Raw genomic sequence first — 20,140 nt, forward strand, 5'->3', positions numbered from 1 at the left:
CCACTGGGTGATGCTGTATGACTTATTTTAATGTCATTGTACCGGGAAGAAATGACTCAGTCACCAGGTTCTTTACAAATGGCATTAACATTAACAATTCTTTACTGATTTCTGTTTGTTTTATGCTATTTACATGTTTCTATATACATTAAAGTGATGTGCTGGCATTAGTGAAGCACTGTTAGTGATTATAGTGCAATATCAAACAGTAAAATCTGAACTTTTTAACCAAAACGTCTCAAATTTTAACCTTCCTGTAACATACAGATTACACAACTTACTTAACATGTTAAAGTGACACCATTTTCATAAAATACTTGGCACAGAGGCAGTTTAAGACTTAATTTGGTCTATTGGGGGAAAATAATTATATGTATTATTCTCCAGCTCCTAAAATAGAACACACAACAGAACCTAACAACCTTCAGTACTGTTACAACAAAAACAACAGAGAATTACAAATCAATAATAATATAGAGAGGACATAATAACACAAATGCCTGTAAAATATAACACTATTAAATATGACAGCCCTGCAACAAATACTAAATTGGAAGGTAGTAATTTTCAGTTTTTCTTGATTTAACTACACAATCATGTTTGTTTATTCAGTGGACTAAACACAGAAGCACATTACTGTACTTCTGTACTGTGCTGCACGATAGTAATTTTGTTTTTACTTTGTCCAATAAGACACCCGTGCAATATCCTGCAATGCCACATAGCACCACAACTCAACAGTTAAATCACCACCTCTCTGACACAGTCTCAAACTGAACACCAAAAGCTTCTCTAAGGTAGTGTTACTGTACTGTACTGTAAGGTTGTTTGATAATGCATTACATTTTACAGTTGTTCATGTTATTGTGTCCAGGGCATGTATGTGTACAAAAGGTGAAGAAGCAAAACAGCTAAAAAGTTACACATAACACTGAATGAATATATTAATATATACAGTAAAAAGCCCACATGTGACAGATAAAGGGCCATTGCAGTAAATAAATATTTGAGAGCTACAGTCAGACTTTGGAAGAATATCCTACATTTAAAAAATTTAAAAGTCTCAGTTTGACTCAAAAGGGACTCTGTTTGACCTAAATTTGTTCAGTTGTTGTTTATATCTAACCCTCAAAGACAGCCTTTTAACTTTTCTTACAGTATTCTAATTATTTTACTGCATTTCATAAAATTGAAAAACTGAGGTTATTTTCCAACTGCAAATAATTTGGTTAAACATACAGAGTAGACTGTTCTGTTTATAATAATGCAATAACATCCGTGACACATGACGACATACATACAGTATTCATTCTGGTGTTGCTACAAAGCAAGACGGTGTGAGAAACAGTTGTGCTTACATTCAGAATAATGTGGCCTCAGTGGCACATGTGGTCACACTATCACATTGTGTACCTTAGTAAAGAGTAGTGCTACTGTGTATATGTTGACTGTTTAACTGTTAGCAGCAGGATCTCTTCTTCTCTGAGGGGCTGCCGACCAGCTGGACAGTCTTCTCCTTCTCTCTGTCCTCTTGCTCTTTCAGAATTCTAAGAGGCACAAACAAATGCATTTTTACATTTTTACTGCACACCTCTAATCAAAATCATTGCAATTCTCACACAGAGGAGACAAAATGGTTTAAACAATGACATGAACTGACATGAAATTGTAAACAGTGCCAGATATTTTTACTTAGTGACTGCTTTTTGCTGTGTTCTCCAGAACCAGCTGATAACAAAAAGCCCTTTGTGCCGTCAATACAGAACAAATGAAACATTTGGCTCTCTATGATATGCCTTGTTTTAGTACAGAAATAATCCCTCTTTAGAGGATGTTCAAGCACAGTTGCTCCATATTTAGTCTGATACAATTATTGTTTCTTTGTTTTCTTGTTGCATAAACTCACACACAAAGGCCATCATTTTTGCTCACCTGGCTAAATGAACCATGCATTCCACCACATTGTGTCCGGAGCATGCACTGCACTCATAGAAAGTAATTTGGCAGTCCTGAAAAAGAGGCAGTTATTACCAAAAAAGAGAAAGGCTCAATATGTTTCAACTTTTTGCACATTGATCAGGTTTTATCAAGAAAAGTAAATTCTGTTCTTATAGTTGCAAAAGCACAAAGACAAAACGTTTCTCATGTAACAATATTAGCTCACATGGTCACCATAGAAACTATAGTACCCACCAGAGACTAGAGGAATAAAAAAACCTAAGAAAAGAAAAATGATAAAAACAACCTCAGAGTCATACTGGAGTTGCTTCCAGATAAAACTCTCTCTATTCTGTAATCATTTGTCTTTCATTTATTAAAAACTTTTTTTAAAAGCACCACTTTGTTACTGTGGTCTGACGGGCTAGAAACTGGCACTGATTTGTCTGCTAAGAACCTTAAGCTTAGTGGACAAAACAGTCGAACAGACCTTGGCTAGTCTTTCGCCCACTCTTTTCTGAACTTGTCTCTCAATCTCCTTGTCCGTTTTGTTTCCCAAGAGCATGATGGGGATGTCCTCGCCTGCGCCGTCCTGTGAAAGAGGAAAATCAAAGAATACAGAGTCAAAGAAACTGATCTTAAGAGAGTCCTTTGCAGTTAAAGGACTAGGCCACCAGCTTCAGAATCAGAATCAGAAATACTTTATTGATCCCCGAGGGGAAACTCTTTTGTTACAGCAGCTCACTATCACGTCAGTGCACACAGGGATAGAAGTACTAAGCAAAAAATATAATACACTATAATACAGGTCAGATAAATTAAATGGCAACAGGCAGCATGCACGTTGGCGCATGCGCACAATAAGTTGCTATTGGCTACCCAGTGGGAAACCAGCCAGCAGTGTATAAAAGCATTGCTGTAAACAAATTTAGCAACTGGCCTATATCTTCTACATTATTATACTGTGAAAAATATACAAAATATACCCACTCTGTTTCTTAGAAAGTTGATTTTCAAACTGCTTTAAGGAATCAAAATAGAGCTACACAGAAACATGAAGTTAAACAAAATTGGTTCTGTGTGTGGTATTTCTATGAGAAATCAGTGCAGCACAGGGCAACTGTTATTGTCTTACCTTTACACTTGTCAGCCACTGTCTGACAGCTGTGAAGCTCTGCTCGGCTGTGATGTCATACATCACCACCACACCGTCGGCCTTGCGAAAGAATTGTTTGGTGATGCTTCGATACCTGCAGGAGGAGAAGGAGGAAGTAGACAAAAAGAGCAAGTGTTGTGTTTTCACTGGTATGTCAAAAATCCCTGAAAACTGGCTTTACCTGCATTTGTACAGCAAGTAAAAATACAGGAATAATGTTTTCAAATAAGAACTTGCTGAGGTGAATTAAGTTCAAGACACTGATCAAAACACTTAATTTTACTGTAAGTCTGTTACTGAATGACACAGCACAAAGAAAGACAAACAAATGGAACGTGCTAAGAAACAAGGAAACTATTTGATTTAATGGAACAAATATACAAATACAACAAATAACACTCCTTCGAAATATAGTAGTGGCACACAGTGACCTTATCAAAGTGCCACAGCTGACAGAAGTAAAGTACAGCACATTATAGACTCTTTTCCTTCACTTCACGTGTTGATGCCTCACCTCTCCTGTCCTGCTGTATCCCACATCTGCAGTGCCACGTGGCTGTTGTCCACAGTTATTGTCTTTACACTGTAATCTATACCTGCACATACAGACAAAGACATGTTAGTCAGCACATTCTGTTTTATTGTTTACTGTGCCAACAACACTGAACAAATTACTGTGTATATATATATACAAATAAGCAATATGCAAATCTATACACTGACCTGAATTCATGTAACACATTTTAAACGTGAATATGTTTATATTGGAAAATGAATGCTCAGATCAATGGAAGAAACTGAAAAACTGAAACTGAAAATTTTGACTTGAGAAAAACCCAGAGCACCTACTGTCCTACTTCCAAACTTTTAAAATATTTACACAAAATAGAATTTAAAAGGCTTAACTGACGCACCTTGTAGTACTTTTATTGCTGTGCCGCACATTGAAATTAAATCCTACAACAGTTGTGTGTTTTGAAGAATGAAGTCTTGAGATTTTTATTCTACACAGGCTGAACCAAATAAATGTGCTCAAAACAAAATATTTTACTATGATGAACAAGATTACCGGGTTCTTTTTTTTATTAGATTCTAGACAGGCGTCAATCTATTTGAATTCAGCTGGTTAGCTCTTCCCTGTGACTCTGCACAGGACAGTATATCACATACTATAAACACAGTATTATTATCAAACATACATTTTTAAGTGTAAAGAGATTACAGAAAAAACATTTTTTCAAACACATTTTTTCTCTAGTGTTAAAACCAAGTGCTACATTCAAGTGCTTTGTAAGCAAACACGTACAGAGCCTGAGGTCAACCACAGGATGTGTTGTTGCCTTTGCTCACGGAAACTGACAGGTATGTACTATACCATACGTACCCACAGTGGCAGAAGTGCCAGGGTGGAAGCAGTCGTCACAAAATCGTCGAAGGAGGGAGGTCTTTCCTACACTTGAGTTCCCCACCAGGATGATCTTGAAGAGGCGGTCAGGCGGCGAGGGACCACCTTCCTCCTGAGGAAACAGGAATTAATGGTAACAGAGATTAAAGGAAGGTTATGGGATCTCACTTTAAACAATTAGTTAAGTGGTTGACTCCTCTTGTTGATCACAGAATTAAAAGGTTAGTCTATGTCAAGCATGCTTTACATACACTGTATCACTTGATGTCCACATGCTTACATTTAAACTGGTCTCCTTGCCAACAGGCTGACCCCTCGGAGATGTGGGGGTTTCACTTTTCTCCTCAGTTCCCTTTGACTTTTGCTGCTGGGCAGAAGACGCACACGGGTAAATATCGCTCATCACCAAGTCTATATTCTCCTCATTGTCTGAGGCTTCCTCTCCTTCACTGCACTCCTGAAGTGGGGTTTGGGCCTGACAGTCATTCTGGAGTAAGTGTGGGAGGTGGTCCTCCTCGATGGAGATGATCCTCTGGAGGTGCCCTCTTGTCTCCGCTATGCAAGAGGACTGGCATGACCCATTGGCTAGCTTCTGCCTCACAGAGCTGGTGGTCAGCTCCTCCTCATCCTCACTGGAGATAGAAAGTAATATTATAGCCCAGACCAGATCCAACACACTTGATGATAACAACAAAACATATACTGTACAAACTGTGGCTTGTGTTCCATTTGAAACAGTCTGGACAAAGACTAATGAAATTTGCATTTAATGTATCACTTGGTGATGGTTTACCTTTTGAAGATATGTGTGTTTGTGTGTTTCACAACATTGATTAAAGGCCTCTGCTTCCAACCTGGTGTTTTCTTTGGTTTCTGCAGAAATAAAACATTAAGTTTTTATTCATATTGCAGCATGAGATTCAGGGTGGCTATTCTGAGCTCTGGTGATCACTTATATCTTTTTTTCTATTCCTCTAAAAAGAAGACATATGAAGTGCAGACAAGGGAAAGTTAAATAATACAGTCAATAAATTACGCTATAATAAACGGCACATACCTGAAAACACATGTCCTTTTCATCCCGTAAATGTTTGTTCATTTCCCTGGATACAACAAAGAAATGGAGATATTAAAGACAGAGTGAGAACCTGAAGTTTTTAAATAATATTAGCCTTTTACACAAATTTCAACATTGTGTAACTGGCCAAAGTCATTATTACAGTTTAACACTATAACCAGGCTTCTGAACAAAAATTTCAAACCATAACGCCATTTATCAAAAAGCACACCCATTTCCCTAAACTATAAACACTAGTCCCCTGTTTTGACATGAGTCAGAACTGTCACTGCAAAACTCTACAAACAAATCCCTTCATTTCTCATTGCCCACACCATGTGGTCATTGAGAAAGCACTAGCATTCAATATTGTTCACTCAAGTCAGCACAGCTTGAGCTCAATTAGCACACCCAGGTGGAAACACAGGAGGAGGAGGAGGAGGAGGAGGAGGAAGAGGAAGGGCAAGGGCAAGGAGACAAGCATTCTTCATTCGGATGAAATTCTTGCCACTCTAGTTGACCATGTCCTTGTCCATGGAATGACTATTCAATTCAATTCATTTAAATTTTATTATAAATTCATAACAGAAGTTATCTCATTGCACTTTTCCTATAGAGCAAGTCTAGACCGTACTCTTTATAATATTATTTACAGAGACCCAACAAATCCCACCATGAGCAAGCACTTGAGGGAGGCTGGGCAGCGAGTACAGCCAAACTTGAGTCGCTTCACCGTCGCCTCGATCATAAGAACCTTCAGGGAGGAAAACAGGCAGGTGTATTTCAGACTGCTCTCTACTGTAACTTTTGAGTGCTGTATTCTATGCTGTTACAATACATGTACTGTAGCTGTTGCACTATACTAATAAAAATAAGTGCACCAAATTCTCTCACATACAGATAGAGCTTCTGTATGCTTCCATTTTGTAAAAAGGATGTGTTACAGTAATCAGTACTTCTATTTCTGTAGGACACAGAGGCGACCACCTGGTGGAGGCAGGCTAAGGCTTTTGTCGGAGGAGTACGAGAGGGAGCTGGTAAATATGGTCATTGCCAACAATTTAATCCACCTGCGAGAGATTCAAAGGAGAGTGATTGAAGACAATCACCAATGTCGAGGAATAAATGCCATCAGCCTCTCCACATCTGATCGCATCCTCCGAAAGCACAGGTTCCGGATCAAACAGGCCTACCAACTCCCTTTCGAACGAAAGTCTGACAGAGCGAAAGACCAGCATCTGGAATATGTTCAAGTATGAGTTTTTATATTGTATGAACTATTGAATCCCGTCACAGTACAGCAGTACAGCAATTTATAATGTAGCAAAAAGTACATATGGTGGTCATTTGTGCCCTCCTGAACTGTGTTTCAGGGTAGTCATTTACTCTACTGTGTTTCATGTGTTTTGCAGAGAATCTTTGAGATTGAAGGCCTGTTCCCCATGAGATTATCTTTGTTGATGGGGCTGGATTTACTGTAACTTGCCCAAAAGAAGGAGAAGGGGGAGGAACATAATTTGCCATCAGGCTATTGTGAATGTCCCTGGCCAGCGAGGAGGGAACGTCACTATGTGCACGGCCATCAGCCAACAAGGGGTACTCCACCGCCATGCCATTCTTGGACCCTATAACATGAAGCTCCTCCTTGGTTTCCTTGATGGTCTAAGAGAGCGTGTGTTCCAATTTGACCACAGGGAGCCAGCACAACCAGAGCAGCCTCGCTATGTTGTTGTTTGGGATAACGTCAGCTTCCATCGCGCTGCTCTGGTTAGCGACTGGTTTACCAATAACCCAAGGTTTTCCAATATCTTTCTGCCTGCATACTCTCCCTCTCTAAAGCCCATAGGAGCTTTTTTCGGCATGGCGGTGGAAAATGTATGACCGAGAACATCACATCCATATTCACCACCTCCAGGCCATGGAAGAAGCCTGCCTCAACATTTCAGCTGTTGCGTGCCAGGGGTGAATCAGGCATGCAAGAGGATTTTACCCCAGCTGCCTGGCTAGGGCCAACATAGCCTGTGATGTTGACGAGATTCTCTGGCCTGTCCCAGACCAAAGACGGGATGCTGGGGCAGAATATTTTTTGTTGTTGTTGTTTGGTGTATTGTACTGTACAGTACATTAAGGAATAAAAAATGTGCACATGTATACATTTGTTGTGTCTTCTGTTGTGTTCATCATGTGAAAAGGTTTTTGAGGGGGAGAACCACAAGCAACATTACTTATTGCCAGTTTATGTAGTATTGTTTTGGATTTATCTCACCAAGACTATGTTGTAGTACATGTGTTTTTGAGGGCTTGTGTGTCATGTCTGAGAGCAAAGTTTGGTTTTCAGCAAGATTGAATGGTTTTGAGTGGAGAGCTACATTTTGACTTGAAAATAGGAAGTTTGGGGAATTGAGTGAGAAGTTATGGTTTTGTGTTTGACTTTTGAGAACAGGAGGCAAAATTTCAAGAAATGTGTTTAAGCAAGAAAAACTGTAACAGTTAAGTAAAGATTAGTGAAGCAGGCTCTAGCTTGAATCCCTGGACCAGGAGTGTTATTCAATTCAATATGCTTTATTGGCATGAGTGTAACAAGTGTCAAATAATAATGAGATTAAAAAGAAAAAAAGGTACAATTGATAAAAAAGAAAATAGCAGAAACAATGAACACTTACTCTGCTTGTGTTTATGAAAGACTGTGGAAGTGTGTGTTGAAGTTGTCAGAGTGTGTGTTTGTGGTGATGTTGTGTGTGTGTGTGTGTGTGTTTGTGGTGATGTTGTGTGTGTGTGTGTATTTCTGTTGTTGGCAGTAGACAGCAGAAGGCTGTAGAACAAGCAGCTCCCAGGTAGAAATAATTGTAACTAATTGACTGTTAAGGCAAACATTTCTGAAAAGGAGCACACATGCTCATTAAGTCTTCCATCTAAATATGTTTTGAAGCTCATACAAATCAGTCTTGCTTTGTACTGTTATCACTCCACTAAAAAGAAGTGAATTACTAACTGAGATGTTACTGTAAATTTGTTTTGGCTGAGCAATACTGTTTTTTTATTTGTGACAAAACTACAATAAACCAATGAGCAGCAGTGGTAAACTTTGCTTTTACTCAAGTGAAACAACAACTGGCTTGATGGTGTAGTCCCTCATTTCATCACAATTGAGAATGACTTCCGGATGGGAGCCGAAACGTCTTGATCCTGAAAACAGTGTCCAGATGACTACGACTGAAACCTTTTCTAAGAAACAACTGGCTTGAAAATATTCAAATTAATAGACACGACATTTTACTGACTTTTGCAATCTTTCAGTTGTTGACTAGCAAGGCTACAAGAGTGAACTTTGCTCAATGATTTCAAATTATTAGGTGTAACCATTGAAAGCCTAATGATTTCAAATCACAAGATAAATATCCACATTTCTGTATTGTGGTTATTTTTTCTAAAGGTGGACTAGTACAGCTGTACCTCTAGATCCATACCTCAAAAGGTCCAGTTGTTTGAGGAGGCCCGCTCGCTCTCGATGCAGTCCCTCAGTGAGTCTGTATATTTCCCTGTGTTGAACAACAATGCATCCTTTATTACAAATACTCTATGACCAAATGGACACAGTATGTGCTGCGGTTACACTTTATTAAAAACTAGTGAGAAAACATGACCGAGGGCAAAGAAAGGCAATATGAGTTGTTAGACTAGAGTGAGTGTATATGACACAGACACATTGTCTTTTCTTGTCTTCTCTCTTCAAGATACAGTATCACAGCATTTGAAAGATACAACTTGTCTTTATAATAGAATGTAGATGTGCGGTATATAATAGAAACATCATCTGCTAAATGAGCAATTGTGGGTTACAGCGACTACCATTATTACTATGTCCGTCAGCATCACCATGTTAATGATCTTAATTGTTTTACAGCTTGATGACAACAGAGACATCCAAATTATTACAGGTTAACAAAAATGTCAGCTCTTGCTCATTGACAGTAGAAATTGTGTATAAAGTATGCATTACGTTAGCGTGTTTTACTGCCTCTATGTTTGTTTGCAGCAAAAACATGTGATTGCATCCTGACCAACGAGCAAGAACCAAGAAACTGAGAGGCCAAATAATCAGGGCTGGAGGTATAAAGAAGCCTGAGTAAATAAGCTACAACTCACATCTCCTTCTCTTCATGAAGCCGTGTGGACTGCTCCTGCAGCACACTCAGCTGCTCCTGTGCCAAGATCAGCTCTTGGCTGGTGTGCTCCAGCTCCAGTGTTAACTCGTCATTCGTCTGCTTCAGCTTCACGTTCTCCACCTTGGTCACATTTTGTTCACTGTGAAGCTCCTGGAACTGGCTCTCCAACTGGAGACAGACCGGTGGTCAAAAAAGACATTTTGGGATTTCTTTGGTTTACATGAAATGTGTGTCATGTGCCCCACATAAGGATTGGGCCCATTTATTGAGGCAGTACTGCTCTTTTATTAAATATGATTGAATTATGTGTATTATGCAATAATCAGCCAGCCAGTGTTATTCACATGTAACATGTTGGAAGTCCCTCTCTGATCATATCAACATAAATACAATTTGTAACACCTTTGTGTAGGAAGATAGCAATGTCTGACTCTGGCGACTCCTAGTGGTACATGCATGCACACACACACACACACACACACACACACACACACACACACACACACACACACACACACACACACACACACACACACACACACACACACACACACACACACACATCTATTCCAACCATTGTGCTCTCGGCTCTATAAATGTATGACTGTTAAACGTACAGTGACCTGCTTAACCCATAGTCATAGGATGAATGTGAGGGACCGCTTGATGTGAAGATACAATACCTTAAAACAGCTGAGTGCCTCTACAACAAACTGCTTTTGTAACATGAATTCCATTAACATATACAATAGTGAGCATAGCCATACTAAATGCTTTTAAAGCCGTGCTAGCCTGTATACTGCTGGATGGATGACTGTTCTCCAGGAAACTCTGTAAACAGCTGACATAAATCAGAATCAGAAATACTTTAGTGACAAAACTCTTTCGTTTCAGCTATGGTAAATGGTAAATGGACTTTACTTATATAGCGCCTTTCTAGTCTTTCTGACTACTCAAAGCGCTTCAACAACATATCTCATTCACCCCATTCACACATGAGGTACAGCCCTCGGGAGCAATTTGGGGTTCAGTGTCTTGCCCAAGGACACGTTGACACGTGGGCCAGGGGGAAGCCGGGATCAAACCGATGACCCGGAACACACAGCCCACGACCCGCTATACCCTTAAGCCACAGTCGCCCCCTGCTCACAGCTGCTCACTATCACATCAATGCACACAGGAATAGAAGTACTAATAGAATAGAAATAGAAATAATAATAAATAAGGCCGCAACAAGACAATTATTCCATTAGGAAATAAGAGATGTGCAAATCAAAATATAATACGTTATAATACAGCTAAGATAAATTAAGTACAAGTTGATGATTAATTAGTGGTGCTAAGGAGCTTAGAGTCCTTGTTGGCGTGACCGGAATTAATTTTAGTTCACTCATTAGCCTTAAAAGCCAGAGTCTGTAAATAGAGAGAACCTAACAGTATCTATCAATATAAGCATTTATTTACAGTATCTGATAAAACCGACAAATCAACAATTCAGTATAACTGAGTGTTAAAAGAAGGTTAGTGCCGCTATGCAAATCTGCAATGTTTTGCCATCCTTCCTTTTCTGTTTCTACATATCAAGTACAAAGTACAATACCTACTGTGACAAGCAGGGTCATAGTCTGGAAAATAAACCAACTCTTTCATTTGGCAAAATTCAGTATCTCTAAATACTTCCAATTCTCATGAATGCTACGTACTGGACATATTGTAGAATTTCTACTATGTGGTGCTTGAACATGTGAAAAAATGTATTTGTAGGGCACAGAGATCTATCACTGTGTTAAATGATGATATTTTAATAGGTGTGTTGATGGTACATTGGTACTAAATCACTTTATTAGCTTTTAGCTTTTTTACAGCATTCTGTTATCTGTCATTTTGTTTAATGTGTCTCACATGTGTTGCTGCTCTGACAGCTGAATTTAACTATATAATTGAAGTGAGAGAGAGTGTGTGTAAAGTCTTTCTCATAGACTGTGAATACTGCAGTGCACTCTGGGGGAAATCCTTTTGCCACCTCTCGCTCACCCTTCTCTGTTTCTGAAAGAGTTGCTCCAGCTCTTTCTCCTTTCTGGACAGCTGCAGCTCCATGTCTTGACTGCGAGACAGAAACCGCTCATAGTCCTTTATTGCAGGGATAAGAGAGGGAGGCATGAGGATAAAGGTGATGAGAAAGAAGAAGATGGACAGTATTTGATAGAATAAGTGACAAAGACAAAAAAAATTGTTATATATAATAGGTTTGTACCTGCAACACAATCCTGTCTTTTTCATTTTTTATTTGCTGCTCCATTTCCTCATAAAGGCGCTGGATCTCATCATCATGTGTTGCTGATTTCCTGTATGGATAAAATTCAGATGTGATCATTTGTACAATATGTACCTCACATCATGTATGTGAAACAACTGCCTAGATCAACACACTGTAACTCATATAGTATAGTATAGTTTTGAATGACCCCGTTGATTTGCCCTAAGAAACAGGTCTATGAAAGTCATCATTCAAGAGCACACAGCATGGCGATGACTACATGGAAACAGCTTCTTTAAATGATGGGCACACACTAATTAGGGAGCCACTTCACAGCTCAGCCAAATGCTCCTTAGTGGAGACCTCAAAATGTAATAAACCCTTAATAACCTCTGAACCTTCTACTTTGACTGAGAATCAAATATGCAAAGATGTCCCCTCCTGACCTTTTGAGAGCGCTCTCCATCTCCCTCTTCTCCTGGTTGGCCTCTATGATCTGAGATGTCACTCTGGCCAGGAAGTCCTCAAAATTGGATAAAAGGTGTGGTTCATCCCGGCGCAGCTGGGCCCACAAACTGCGCACTTCAGCAGGACTGATGGGATAGAATGAAGAAGCAAGTGTAACAAAGTGCAGCATCGAAGTCAATTTCTTTAATAACATTTGCAGTCTTTGTCATGGAGTTTCACGAGAAATTCACAATTCTTTTTTAGACAGGACATGGGTGGAAATTCTTTGCACAGCAATCCAACACAATCACATACATAAAGGCAGCAGCTCTCTGTGTTCCAAGGTCTGCAACCAATGCACTGACAAGACAGCTGAATAAAAACACTGAATACAAACAACGATTTAAGTATTGAAATTTGCATTAAAATCAGTTTAATCACAACTGGGTGATGATGGAAATGTAATATCTATGTAATTATGTTTCCACAAGAAACAATGCAATGTGCCTATAAGTTATGATAAAGTAGGGAAAGTCAAACAAATCCCCGGAAGACTTTTCAACACTTAAAAATACTTACCCTTAAACTCTGGCCAACATCAATATGAGTTAGTGCTGCACAAACTGATCTGGTCTGAAATGTCTACTCGAGCTAACCAGGTAGGCGGAAGCCAATAGGACATGTAAATCCACCTCCACTACAGTTTACTTTTATTGAGTTGGAGTTGTTTGTTAAAGGTGAGTCTACCATTTCACAAGATCCCGTCATTATACGTATATCTTTCAGTCTAACAAAGCAATGTCTAAACAGACCTCAACTAGAGTTACTAATGACCAGTGACTATTGTATGAAATACCAATGCAGAGAAAGTTAACAATGATTTAGATAAGTTTGAGAAGGCTTTTTAAGTGTGACTGTTTTCTGGAACTGAAGCTTCTTCACAAATCCTAATGTTTAATACTAAATTTCTATGTTTCAAACACAAGCCGTCACACTCTAATACAGAGAGGCAGAGCACAGATTACTCAATGAGAGAGCACAAGAACAGCTTTGCTTGAGAGTGGAAACTTCCAACTCTTGTTTAGTTTACACAGCTGATTACAGTCTCAGGCAAAGTCACTTAAAATATAGTGCAGCTGAGGTAGACCTAACAACACATGCTGTAATCACTAGCACACACGCACATACGCACATACAGTACTCACTCTTCAAAGACACTGTTGGCTCCGAGGCTCTCCATAAGCATGCAAAAGTGTTTCTCCTCTTCATCCTCATCTCCTCTTGCCAGGCTCTCCTCCCACTGGGTCTGGTACAGGACCTCTGACGGGCTTTCACAGGGGTTTTTCTCCTCCATGCCTTCCTCTACAGAAATCTTCTGGCCGAATAAAAACTCACCTAGAAAAATCAAGAGTGCACAATCAAAACATCAGACTACACCTACTGATGATACTAGTAGCATTGTTAAGTAGAAATAGACTGAAAACGTACTAAAGCCAGAAGAGAACTCGTCGAGGGTAAGGTATCCATTGCCGTCGGAATCAAGGGTATCAAATACGTTCTCCAGCTCCTCGGCACTGAGAGGTAGCCCGCCGTTCAGCCTCTATTAAACAAGACACAAAACACAGCTGCTATTGGCAAGAACAAAGCCTCAAGGACATTAACTACACTGTAGCTATAACAATTGCTACTTTATACTTATAAAGGATAGTCATTTGCGCAGTGGCTATCATGTGCAACGGGACAGTTGGTGGTTCTTTCCCAGATATTTTTACCAGTCAAAATTAGACTAAATTAGCTCTAATAACACAGGATGCGAGTTATATTCCAAATAACCTCTTTCTCATTCTCATATGAACCAGGAAATGTTAAATGGACATCATCTTCAGCAACACAGTGATTCACACTCATACAGTTAAACACATAAATTATCTGGGATCTTCCCAGTGCAGCTACAGTCTCCAAAAAGATGTTGGCTCAAGAGAGACTGTCAAGAGCCCTTTAACAGAATATTTTAAGTAGACTGAGATACTATTTGAGAGGGGAGAAGTGACAGCTGCTCCTTAACCAAAGGGTTAATCGAAACGGGACATGACAGAGTGAGAACCTCCCAAAAAACCCTCTGACCATGATAGAAACTGCTGGACGATTTACAAGAAGTCAACACAGCCACACCTCTGTAAGTAGCTTGGTTTTTATGCGTGTTTACACTGGTGCGAATGTTGACTGAGGCCACCCATACAATCCAGGGGAGGTGACGAGGAAAGGGTAGCATCTGTGTAAGATTATCAGCTGTTCTTGTAAAGTGTGTTATCTGGACAGAACATATCCCTTATGTCAGCAAACAGTAGAACTGTAAAGCTAGCATGTTGGCGGTCATGGTGTGAAACGTACTTTTCAACTGTGAAAATCCAGCGAAAATATTGTAACTGAAAATACTGTGTCAAGAGTGCAAATAAATGTTAGCAGCAGTACCACTCATTTAGCTTGTTAGATCATTCGACAGATGTATGGAAAAGAAACATATCTACCAGTATCAAGTGCTGCTTTTAAGTACAGCGTGTTTTCTTAAGTACAGATGGTCATATAAATAGAAGTGAGAAGGACTGGACCGCTGTCCTGCTCGCCATCTAATTTCCAATTTCCATTATTCCATTATCATAAACACCGGATCAAAGCTTCCCCTCTATGTATTTATGCTCCTCAGAGCGAGAGCCTACAAGTGCCTCATCAAAGGACAAGCCACGGCAGGGATGAATATCCAAGGGGCAAGTTAATCTGCACAATAATGTGAGTGGAGGAGTTGCATGACAAAGCTTCCGCATGGCTCTCTGTGTCTCAGCCTCTTTTATGTCGCTTTGAATAAGGTGAACATATCCTATCCGTGTCCTGTACACCATAATTAATGAGTGTGCACACTGTCCCTGCATTTTATGATCATTCTGGAAGAATAAGGAGTTGTTATCTCCAAAAATGATGAAAATGTGAATGTGATTCCCTGTACACTGTGGATGCTGAAAATTGGTCCAAACACCACTGATACTTTGTCGATTAGGTGTCCCCACAATTAATTAAAGTTAGTAACAATGTGCTTCTATTGTTTTCTGTGGCCCCTAAATGTAATCTATGCTAAAATTAAATGATTGAAGTTTTTTTTTTAATTTTAATTACTTTCATGCAACAAGGTCGGTCTTTACACAACTTTAAAACATTAGAGCTCAGTCATCGCAGTCACCCAGCAACCTCACCTGCATGTCTCGTCGGCTGATGAAGCCCTTGTTCTCGATGTCACACATCTGGAAGAACTCGTGGGTTTTCTCCAGGATAGTGTTTTGTCCCACGTCCCCATTCTCATATTTGCCTGCCTCTTTGCCGCTTCCTTGCCTTTGCCATGCAGTTCGGGCCACCGTGGTGGTCGTGGTATTAGCGGTGGCACAAGGAGCAGTAAACGCTGCCATGGTATGTGTGAGTTAATATGAGAGCATTTCCCACGTCCTTCACATGAGCCAGTTACAGATAGAGGTGTGGAGGAAAGAGATCCTGGAGAAGTCGAGCTCCAGGCTGCGCTACATCAGATGCTCTCACCAATGTCACCGATTGTCATCTCTTAGCAACCACCTCTTTAATAAGTCGATGAAACCTAGGAGAGAGACAGGAGGAGAGTCTTCAGTTTACATAAGTACAGCCCCTTACCAAATGAAAATTGTTAAAAATATTATTCTAAATGTATGTACTGCATCAAAAACATATTGTACAAATGTTAAGTGCTGTTTGAACCAATAAATCAGAAAGAGACTGGAAAAAAGGATATACTACCATTGTCTCCAGCACATTAATAACTCAATACACATATGCATTAAAATAACAGAATTTGAGTACATTTGTGCCTAAGAAGTGCACCTTAGTTCAGTTTTTAATTAGTTATACTGGTAATTATACATTCACAGGAAAATAAAACAGCCAGTGAGTGTCATTGTCATAAACCTGTATGCCCATTAATGTTCTTTCTCAGTTCTCTCACACACATTATCAGTCTGATTTACGTATAGTTGTGCAATGTTAAACATGGCATACTGTGTATACGTTTACCCAAAACAACTGCTGCTCTTTTCCTTTACTTCAGGGACGATGGCCCTTGCTGAGATTAATGTCATCTGACAGTAAACCCAGAAATGAAAAAAAAAAGTTGGGGTATGACGAGGAGGATCTTGTCTGGCTGGAAATATTGACTGACATAACTCACTTAGTGGTGGGTTTCATGCAGACTGCAGTTCTATGTGCATTGGTTTGGAAGACTGCCTTCTGGAGGCTGTTGTGCATCATGAGTTGACTCAGTCGATTCATGAACAAGAGCATCAGGCAGTGTGTGTGTGTGTGTGTGTGTGTGTGTGTGTGTGTGTGTGTGACCCACGCAAATGTAGATATGTGGGAGTGGTATAAGACAAACAGACAGGAAAAAATAGGCATGCATGTAGGCAGGTAGAAGGACAGAAGAGAATACATGGTCAGAGAAATAATACACAAACACACACACACACTATAAATTCCTCTAACTCTCGTACTTGTACGAGTATAATATATATCTTGTGCTCATGGAGCTCACTGAAGTATTTTCAATTAATACATTTAATCTAAAATTGATTTTACTGTGTGTATCTGCTATTTATATAAAGCTATACTGGACCCCGATAATAAAATAAAATATTTAAAATATGTTTATTAAAACATTTGGCTTTCAGAGAGGTACTTGAAAATGAGTAGTAAACATTTTATTCGTCTCAACATTTCTACAAAGTGGCATGTTCTTTATAAATTCTGAATATGTCATGCTTGTAAGTTCGAGCCTAAACATTGTGCAACATACTGCAAGCATGACAAACCTCACGAGGAAAGTCACCAACCCACAGTGAGCAAGAGACAAAACTGAAGCATGAGAGAGGAAATAACTAAGGGAACCAAGGTGAATTGCTATTTAGAAAGCGTGATGCAGTGTTTTTGTCCTCGGGCACACGATAATACATAATATTGTCTTCTTCTGTCTTTACAGAGTGGCCAGAAGCCATAGAAAGGTTTATGGCTCCTTTGTTAAATCTTGGTAATTGTGTTGAGACAGGTGGCCAGTGAAGTAGGACTGGAGTAGAAGGATAGCAGACAAGAAAAACACTCAGATGGCTTTTGTCAGTATCTACTTGCTTCCACACAGATACTTATGTAACGGAAAGACGTTGTGTCCTATGACCACATCTGGCACATGATTTAACCCAAAATTAAGACAATTTTGTGTTAAATCATGGTCTACCTTCACTAAATTGCAATCAATTATAAGTCTAGGGAATAAATTAATATTCGTACTGAAATTAAACTATTTGTCATTTTCCTAAGATCTGACTATGCTGGAGCTTACTGCTTTGCATACAGTTACCTTATCTGTTTCAGTGTTTGACATGTAACAGCTGTTAGAGCCACAGCACTTACTACCAGCTTAGCAAAATATGTTCAAGCAGAAACTAGAACAGTGTATAAGGCAATACAAATTAACTAAAAAGTATAAACATGAATAGAACAGTCCATTGGTTTAAATTAATGATCATGCTGACAGATGATTGTCCACCAATAGTCCTAAATAGTCACTACATTCAACAGAATATGTGCAAATGAGATAGTGTGTTCAACAGACATGAGTTTCTCTTGTCTACCTGCATACAGAGGTCGCACAGTGCTCATAAACTACATTGACACAAAGGTTGTGGTCAGGACTACAGAGAGACAAATTTAGTTGGTGGTCTATAATCGTGAATAGGTTTCTGCAAAGGGAGCTTCTTCAATCGTTTGATTTTAAAAAGCACAAATAAGGCTATGCCTTTTGCAGTTAGGCTATATATAAAGTTGGTTTATAGTGTCCCTGACAAAAATTACAAAACCCCTGAGTAATCCAGCTGTAATAACTCCCAGGGCCATATTCCATAATGTATTTCCATGAAACCCTCACTGTGTGTAGATGTGCCCAGATGAAATGAAAGTTGGTTTTAAGTGTCTATGATGAGAAATGACAGGGCTATTTAGAAAGACAGTGGACACAGTGGAAGGTTTTGCAGCATGCTGCTTTTTCTGTCTTAGATTTTACTTCCAAAATTACCTATTTAAAAAATAGAATAAAGATGGAACTGCTGTAGCACCTGTCTCTTCCTTTAGTGAAAAAATCATGTTTTGTGTTCATGCTGTTACACAGTTTTTAATCAAATTTTTGACGATCCCTGACTTCAATGGGTCATCCTCCCGTCCGTTTACTGTCAAATCGCGCAAGGTTTTCATGGCGCTATGGGCTGCAATAAGAAATATCCAGCACAGCACAACAAATCTGGCGAGAGACGGTGTTGAAAAAGTATTTAGCAGTACCCAAATATTGGTCCGTCCACATCTGTCTGATTTAACAAGACAAGTAGCCACATTTACTCCACTTCCTGGAGGGAGGTCAAGGCCATCTCCACATAACATTCATCAGTCATCTGCAGCTACTGAACTGCAATTTACCTATCAAATAACAGTTACACCTGTCAAGCAGCCTATTTAATTGTTGCATCGTGTCAAAAGAAATAAGCCAACAAACTTACAAACTTGCAATATGTAAACACAATGCCAACAGAAGAAGGGAGGCTTGTGATAAGCAAAACAATAGTCTGGGCAAACAAAACACGTGTGACAACATAATACGTTCACTTCCTTCCCGATAGGCACACTTTTTATTGTGAAACTTCCTGTGACAGATAGCCTCATTGACACTGTAGTATTGTGTAAATAAACCTTAAACATAAACTTTACATTAGTTAACGTTAGCTAGAAAGGACTTCCCTAGTACATCCAGTAAGCTGCGTGATTAGTAATTGTAGTTAACGTTAGGCTAACAGCAACAGCAAGGAGCAAACTTTCAGGTAATTAAGCTAAAGTGCTTACTGGTGTAGTTAGCGGACTGTTTGGGAACAAAAGTTAGGTACGTACCGGTGAATGAAAAGTGAAATTCAGGTTGGAGGAATTCACTGACTTGGAGTGTATCAGCCTTATCCTGTTTAAGTGAACCCCACTGTTCACCAGTCAACTGGCGTGAATGCAGGAATGTAAGTGAGCACTGACGGAGCAAACTTGGAGGGAGGGACTTCAACAAAGTCATCGTTGGTAACCATAGCAACACTAACAAGGAAGTCGACACGCAGTAAGAAGCAAGAGCAAGATACTAATCTCAGAACTCTAAATTAATATGTGTGAGAGCAGTGACAAATTAAATATGACATTGTTTCATTATTTTCTCAATTAAAAGCACAGGTGATATTTCTATATTTATTTTTGTTTGTTGAGTAAAACTTGTTAAGCATATTCCCTGAAATGTATCTTGTTAGTAACATATGAGGAAATAACCAAAACTAATTTCAACATAGCCTACAGTATAGTGTTTAAGTTGCTGCGGGATAAGACAACAGATTGTTGTCATGCAGATAGAGCTCTTGTTGCTCTTGGTGGTCAGTGAGGTTTTGCCTGAAATTAAATCATATGAACATTGTACCTTTGCACTCTATTGTACTGTACTGTGCATCCACATAACAATGGACCTTTTTTATAGCAGACATTTTGACATGCCATAGCAGGAAAACCACAGGTGGAGCTAAACATATTAACATGCCTCTTCTCTGTTTAGGTGTGACAGGAAGCCATATCAGTGAGCTTA

The 20,140-nt window shown here is 39.3% G+C and overlaps 1 protein-coding gene across 1 annotated transcript; it reads right to left on the minus strand.

Moving 5' to 3' along the window:
* Position 1: 1 nt before the first annotated feature.
* Positions 2-19,579, minus strand: cracr2aa (calcium release activated channel regulator 2Aa). The gene is made up of 18 exons (XM_044193759.1): positions 19,420-19,579; positions 15,672-16,063; positions 13,915-14,026; positions 13,632-13,821; positions 12,426-12,572; positions 11,977-12,067; positions 11,757-11,852; positions 9,703-9,890; positions 9,024-9,095; positions 5,557-5,602; positions 5,293-5,372; positions 4,780-5,131; positions 4,479-4,611; positions 3,609-3,690; positions 3,074-3,188; positions 2,429-2,530; positions 1,933-2,009; positions 2-1,547 (listed from the first exon to the last, which is right to left on the minus strand). Exons 2-18 carry the CDS (start codon positions 15,879-15,881, stop codon positions 1,460-1,462), a joined length of 2,181 nt encoding a protein of 726 aa, XP_044049694.1. The 5' UTR covers positions 15,882-16,063; positions 19,420-19,579; the 3' UTR covers positions 2-1,459.
* Between the last annotated feature and the right edge of the window lie 561 nt (positions 19,580-20,140).

This window comes from Siniperca chuatsi, linkage group LG4 (genome assembly GCF_020085105.1).
Source record: "Siniperca chuatsi isolate FFG_IHB_CAS linkage group LG4, ASM2008510v1, whole genome shotgun sequence".
NCBI classification, from domain to species: Eukaryota; Metazoa; Chordata; class Actinopteri; order Centrarchiformes; family Sinipercidae; genus Siniperca; species Siniperca chuatsi.